The 6,000-nt window shown below is 35.6% G+C and overlaps 2 protein-coding genes across 2 annotated transcripts; one reads left to right on the top strand and one right to left on the bottom strand.

Moving 5' to 3' along the window:
• The first annotated feature begins 349 nt into the window (after positions 1 to 349).
• Positions 350 to 1,831, top strand: banf1 (BAF nuclear assembly factor 1). The gene is made up of 3 exons (XM_059526452.1): positions 350 to 499; positions 978 to 1,156; positions 1,245 to 1,831. Exons 2-3 carry the CDS (start codon positions 1,031 to 1,033, stop codon positions 1,389 to 1,391), a joined length of 273 nt encoding a protein of 90 aa, XP_059382435.1. The 5' UTR covers positions 350 to 499; positions 978 to 1,030; the 3' UTR covers positions 1,392 to 1,831.
• Positions 1,832 to 2,705: 874 nt separating this feature from the next.
• LOC132117279 (guanine nucleotide-binding protein G(I)/G(S)/G(O) subunit gamma-3-like) lies at positions 2,706 to 5,917 on the bottom strand. The gene is made up of 3 exons (XM_059526451.1): positions 5,754 to 5,917; positions 4,113 to 4,212; positions 2,706 to 3,621 (listed from the first exon to the last, which is right to left on the bottom strand). The coding sequence occupies exons 2-3, from the start codon at positions 4,209 to 4,211 to the stop codon at positions 3,493 to 3,495; spliced, it is 228 nt and encodes a 75-aa protein (XP_059382434.1). The 5' UTR covers position 4,212; positions 5,754 to 5,917; the 3' UTR covers positions 2,706 to 3,492.
• Between the last annotated feature and the right edge of the window lie 83 nt (positions 5,918 to 6,000).

The following is a 6,000-nucleotide window of genomic DNA, read 5'->3' as shown; positions in this document are numbered from 1 at the left end:
CATCACTGCCCCCAGGTGTTCATCTGAGTGTTTGTTCTCTTCCAGACCTTGTCAGCTTCAGCAGAAAATTTAACTTCATTAGCACGTGGATTGACTTCTTGGAAGAATGTTCTGTTCTGGATGTTATGCTATTATTATAAACCTATATACTGGTAAAGCGATTTAAAATGTCAAAATTCCTACGCAATGCTAGAAATGTAAATTATGTGGCTGCTTTTGTTCCTGTTAGGATGACTTCAAATAGGCCTAAGCAATGACCTGGAAAATTAGGAGTGTATTAGAAGTGTATTTTGATCCCAAATTTTGATCGCCACCAAACAGCTGGAGCCACCAGGTGCCAGTGTCTCTCTGAAGCGGCATAGTTAGACCGGAAGTGGCGGAGTTCTTCTAAAGGCGGGATCAGGAAACTGCGCCGCGTGAGTTATTTTGGGCGCATTGAGACTCGGACCAGCACTGTGCTTGCGGATGAGGATTGAAATTTCTCGATGATAGTGTCCAGGTATGATATAAACTATGTTTCTCCTGCACGTTTTGTTTAAAAAAAATACTGTTCATTCTGAAGTGTTTGCTACTTTTGGTTTTTATTATTTGTAAATAAAAAAAGAATGTGTCTGCTGTCGTGTGGCACTGAACCCCAAGAAATGAGGCGGGACCTCGAAAACTTTACTCTCATCAAGTGGATAATTTCATAATAACAATTTATTTATTAGCTATGATCTCTTTGTTGTGTTTTTGATGGTTGTAGTAATCATAATGTAGTTTTCACGTATGTTTTTCACTTTAGTCTCGCGACTCGCCTTCACTTTCCTTTCTCAGTGTTACAATTTAATTTACATAAGCAAATCAGAGGCACATTGGCATTTTGGCTATGGCTGAAATGGTATCAGGAACCATATATATATATATAATGTATGTGTGTACTGTTTGTTTCGGGCTATTAAGAAGTCAATCCTTTTAACACGTTTTTCTGTTTTAAGCCACTGAAAGAAGTCAACTTGAAATCCTGCAGGCTCTGTAATATAAATCAACAATGTCGTCAACATCACAAAAACACAAGGACTTTGTGGCAGAGCCCATGGGGGAGAAGACCGTGATGGCTCTCGCAGGAATCGGTGAAGTTCTTGGAAAGAGATTGGAAGAGAAGGGCTTCGACAAGGTATGATTTACAGACAGGTTTCATAGATACCCTGCAGTCATAAAACTGGAACTTAATTTTTCTTTCACTTTCATTTTTCTTCCCATAGGCATATGTTGTTCTTGGACAGTTCCTGGTCCTGAGGAAAGATGAGGAGTTGTTTCGGGAATGGTTGAAGGATACGTGTGGAGCCAACACCAAACAGCAGGGCGACTGTTATAGCTGTCTGAGAGAGTGGTGTGACTCTTTCCTGTAGTTTTTCTGTTGTTGTTGTATATTCATCCCCCGCTGACTTGTATGCAGAATACATTTACCTCACTCTGTCAATTGGACTTTTCAGACATAATTTTTTGGATGTGTTAATATGAATTCTTAGCACATAATTGTTATAGCACTAGAAGGTCTTTAGATGGGTACACTTGTAATATCACTTCTCGTTTTGGGTTTTGTTCAAACATCATTCACACTGGATCTTTAGTATTTCCCTCTCTTTTTTTTATGATATTTGAAGGTTTTAACTATGTCCAAAATGCACCACAGTGCTTGTAAGCTTTTAAAGGTTTCTGTGAACTTGTCACTGTTCTCTGATATGTCACCCAAAGGATCAGATGCATAATGGTATAATTTTGTCGTATGGTTTTATGCTCCCCAACCCTTATATTGCCTTAATAAAAATCTGGATTCATTTTAACTGTGCATGAGTGCCTGAAGATGTGTGGGCTGATTCATTCTGCATAGTGTAGCCACCTAATTCACACCTTGGTTGGCATTTGCTGCTTTCAGATGTTTATGCTACATGAGTGGTCAAAGAAACACTGATAAATGTTCTTTTGACTCTAACACCTAACATTTTTGGACATTTTGTGTTTTGCATTTTAATTCTTTTGGAAAAAAATATAAAAGAAGTAATGATAGGGTGTTGTGAGTGTGTCGAATGAAAAATGTTACCAGTCCAGCTCAACCTGCTGTTACACAAGAGGAATTACCTGTTCTGATTGAATGTTTAAACAGATGCATCTGTTAATCTTTAGATTATTATAAATCATAAATTTTCACTACTGTTCAATGTTTGAGGTATGTAATAATTATGAGAGCCTAAGAAGTCTAAGGCTAAATTTAATTAATCAGTAAAAACTAAATAAATATTACAATCTAGAATAATTGTTTTTTATTATAATGTACTTTAAAATGTAATTTATTTCTGTGATCTGTGATAGCAAAGCTGAATTTTCAGCATCATAACTCCAGTCTTGTGTCACATGATTCTTCTGAAATAATTCTAATATGCTGATTTGTAGCTCAATAAATATATATATATATTTTATTAATGTCAAAAATAGTTGTGCTGCTTAATTTTATGGAAACCATGATACATTTTCTTAGGATTCTTTTATGACTAGAAAGTTTAAAAGCATTTTTATTTAAATTTTGATTTGACTTTTTTTTTTTAGTAACTACTTTTTTTTAATGTCGCTTTAGATTTTAAATTCTGTTCCAAAAAAAAAAAAAAAAAGCACCAACTTGAACAATAGTGATTTTTTTTTTTCAATAAGCAGTAAACTTAAATGTGTTGTGTTTAAAAGTTTTATTCATTCCTTCATTGGATTCTGTCTGCATTATTTTAATCCATTACTTGGGAAAACAAATTGTAATAGATATTCTCTTTACATTTTTCTTCAGTAATTTAGATTTTATGCTAATTTCCAGACTAGATACCACTTGCTTTTGTGGTCGGAAAAATTAAATTGGTTTTAGGACATCAATTTCATTTTACAAACCTCTTTAGGAGTGCTATGCTCTTGTGGTATCTTAACTTTAAAAGCTCTACCAGTTAGTCTACCAGTGTACATAGACCCCTCAAACAAAACATTAAAAAATCAAAATATACATACAGAATTTGTAAATCGCCATAGTATGCTATGTGAAGAACATAACGAATGTCTTGAATATAATCAGAGACAGTTTGATATAATACAATTTGAAATTATTGAAATATCCAGACCCACACCTATTTCCTTTGCTTGATTAAAAAACTGTGTGCTTGCATATGTGTGTATTAGTGTGTGTTTCATCTAATCAATTTGCATCAATCTTGATGCTATTTTGTCCCCTTAATGAAAAGGAACAGTGTTTCCCAAAAAAACAGGAGAATAAAAATATCCTCACAAGCATGATTTTGTACATTTGGTCTTTGTGCGGTCAATCGCTGGAATTCAGAATTCCACTTTGCATTTATTAAAGCTTAATTTGGGATTTATTTTGCTGTGTCGTGTCTCGTTGAGTGTTGTGTTGTGTGATGTGTGTGCACAAATCATTATCATCTAAATGAGACTAATCCTGCACTTCCTGTGTGCTGCTCAGAGCAGAGCACAGAAGAACTTTTTCTCCCTGAAGGGGTTTTCTGAAGTGGGCACAGGGGAGATGAGAGGGTCCTCACATGCATGGGCATCACAGTAGGCCATCAAGTCCGCCGCTGCCTTAGACACCTGAGAATCCAGACAGATCGTCAGAGCAGAAATGAAAAACTGATTCTAAGAAAGCTGAAAGTCTTTGTCTTATAAAACAAGACACTGCAGGTGAATAAGGTTAAAAAATTTTTAGTAATTTAAGTCAATTGTTTTATATCAAACCAGCGTTTGTCCTGTAATGGCTTACTTTAAACATAGTATCTTCCTATCTTGGCTAAAACAGCATTTGAATTAAATAGAACACTGTATGAGTGAAATGCAAGGTTGAGGTCAATGGTTAAAGACTGTGGAATTCTTCAAACTGTACTTGTAGGACAGATTTTACCTGAGGGACTGAAGAATTAGGTCATACCTATTAACCTGATTCCAGATCTTTGGTCATATCTGATACAAATGAATCTGCTACATACGGGCTGGTAAAATAAGATGTTTTTATAGGCAGGCAGGATTATCACTGATCTGATTTCTATTTGCAACATTTTCTGGTTATTTTGCATGGCAACCCTCACCTTGATTCGACAAAAACTGGCTTCAATCTTCAGCTGTTCCACCAGCTTCCTGGCTTGACCGACGCTCATGGTGCTGTTCACAGGGGTGTCTCCTTTCATCCTGCAATACACACACAAAATCATTCAAAAAAAATGAATCCAGCCAATAATAGTATATTTGGCCACTCTTAAATGTAGAAAATTAAGTGGCAGTGGTGCAACAGAAGAACCAGTTTGGGTTCTCCAAAGAACCAGTGAAGAGTTCTTAAAATAACCACTATTCGTTACACACTTAAAAATAAAGGTTTCAAAAGAGTTTTCATAGTAATTCCATATAAAAACCATTTTGGTTCCTAGAAGAACATTTCAGTGATCAGTTCTTAAAAGAACCTATGTGAAAAACATTTGAATAATCTAAAGAACCATTTTCCGCTATCTAAAAGCTTAATGGAAAGGTTCCATAGATGGTAAAGGTTCTTTCGGAACCATAGATGTGAATAAAAAACCTGAAGAAGAGTGTAATTGATCGAGTGATGATACATCTATTAATATAGAGAATTAGTGGATAGATTATGTACAGATTCTGAGGTGACGCTTTACAATAAGGTCCTTTTAGTTATCCGTTAAACTAAACAACACAGTTCTTACAGTATTTATTAATCCTTGTTAACATTAATTCATAAAAATACAGCTGTTACCTCATGTTAGCTCAGGTCCATTAAATAATGTTAACAGATACAACGTTTTATCTTAGTAAATGTTGAAATAAACCTTAATTAAGATTAATAAATATCTCAGAGGCATTGTTCATTATAGTGTTAGTATATCTAATGTTAACAAATAAAACCTTATCATAAAAGGTTACCGATTGTGTTTACAGTGCACAGTCTATAATGGAAGCATCTTCCTGTGGTCCAAGACTCTCATATCCTCTGCTTCACTTCCTGTCTTTCCTCCCTCGCCTCGGTATCATTTACTTCTGCTTTACTAAAAGCTGCTGCCCTAGAAAACCAAAACCTCACCTTGGATAGCAATGATCTGATAGCAACACATTTCATCATCCTGAAACCCTGCATTTTCAGGTGATGATCATCTGAACCTTTCTACAAACAGATTTAGAGCTATTCATAGTCATAAATATATATATATACATACCTACATATCAAACTAAAATGGTCTATGAGTAGCATTAATGATTATGAATAGGATTTTAGCATTGTATTGGGGCATGCTGGCCCCATTTTGCACATAGGATGTGCTTGCAGGGATCCAATCACCTCATGTAATATACCATATTATTCAGAGCAAAAGCACAGAAAAAAAACAGCCGTTTTGAATGTAATCTGGTTCAATGTAAACATTTAGGCATCTATACATGAAGAAATCACGTGTTGCAGACAGCAAAAAAACCAGGCCAGATACAGAAATGACAATCACAGCTGCTCAAATAACAGACCCTTATTTATGAAAATATGATCTAAGAAAAAATATGCAATGGATTTCAGTTAATCAAATTAAATGAAAGCAATATATTTAAAAGGATGCATACAAGAAAACAGGAGTGAATGGGGATCAAGAAGCATTAAAAAAAGTATACCATGGTGTATTTGTCTATTTTTGGCCTTTTTTACCCTCTTTTCTCTATTTCACTCCATTTCTTACCCTTGCTGTATTCCTCTTGTGGTGATATCGCTCCCTCCTCTTCTTTCTTATTCCTTCTCTCTCTCTTTATCTGTCAGTATTGTTGCTCTTAGTGCAGCCGGACCGCACCCTCATAGACAGTGTGGTTGCTACCCAGTTCTGTACAGTCCAGTGCACTGCAATTCCGCTACAATGAACACTAGTCTCTTGGTACGTACATAAACCCCCCTCTGCAGTGAGTGGAATGTGCCAAGCGAAGGGAGGGGGC

Source organism: Carassius carassius, chromosome 36 (genome assembly GCF_963082965.1).
Source record: "Carassius carassius chromosome 36, fCarCar2.1, whole genome shotgun sequence".
Taxonomy (NCBI): domain Eukaryota; kingdom Metazoa; phylum Chordata; class Actinopteri; order Cypriniformes; family Cyprinidae; genus Carassius; species Carassius carassius.
This window is presented reverse-complemented; position numbering and strand designations above follow the sequence as displayed.

Coding starts and splice junctions, on each gene's coding strand:
- banf1 (XM_059526452.1), top strand. CDS start 1,031: ATGTCGTCAACATCACAAAAACACAAGGACTTTGTGGCAGAGCCCATG. Junction 1,157..1,244: donor AAGAGAAGGGCTTCGACAAG/GTATGATTTACA, acceptor TTCTTCCCATAG/GCATATGTTGTTCTTGGACA.
- LOC132117279 (XM_059526451.1), bottom strand. CDS start 4,211: ATGAAAGGAGACACCCCTGTGAACAGCACCATGAGCGTCGGTCAAGCC. Junction 3,622..4,112: donor CCAGTTTTTGTCGAATCAAG/GTGAGGGTTGCC, acceptor CTGGATTCTCAG/GTGTCTAAGGCAGCGGCGGA.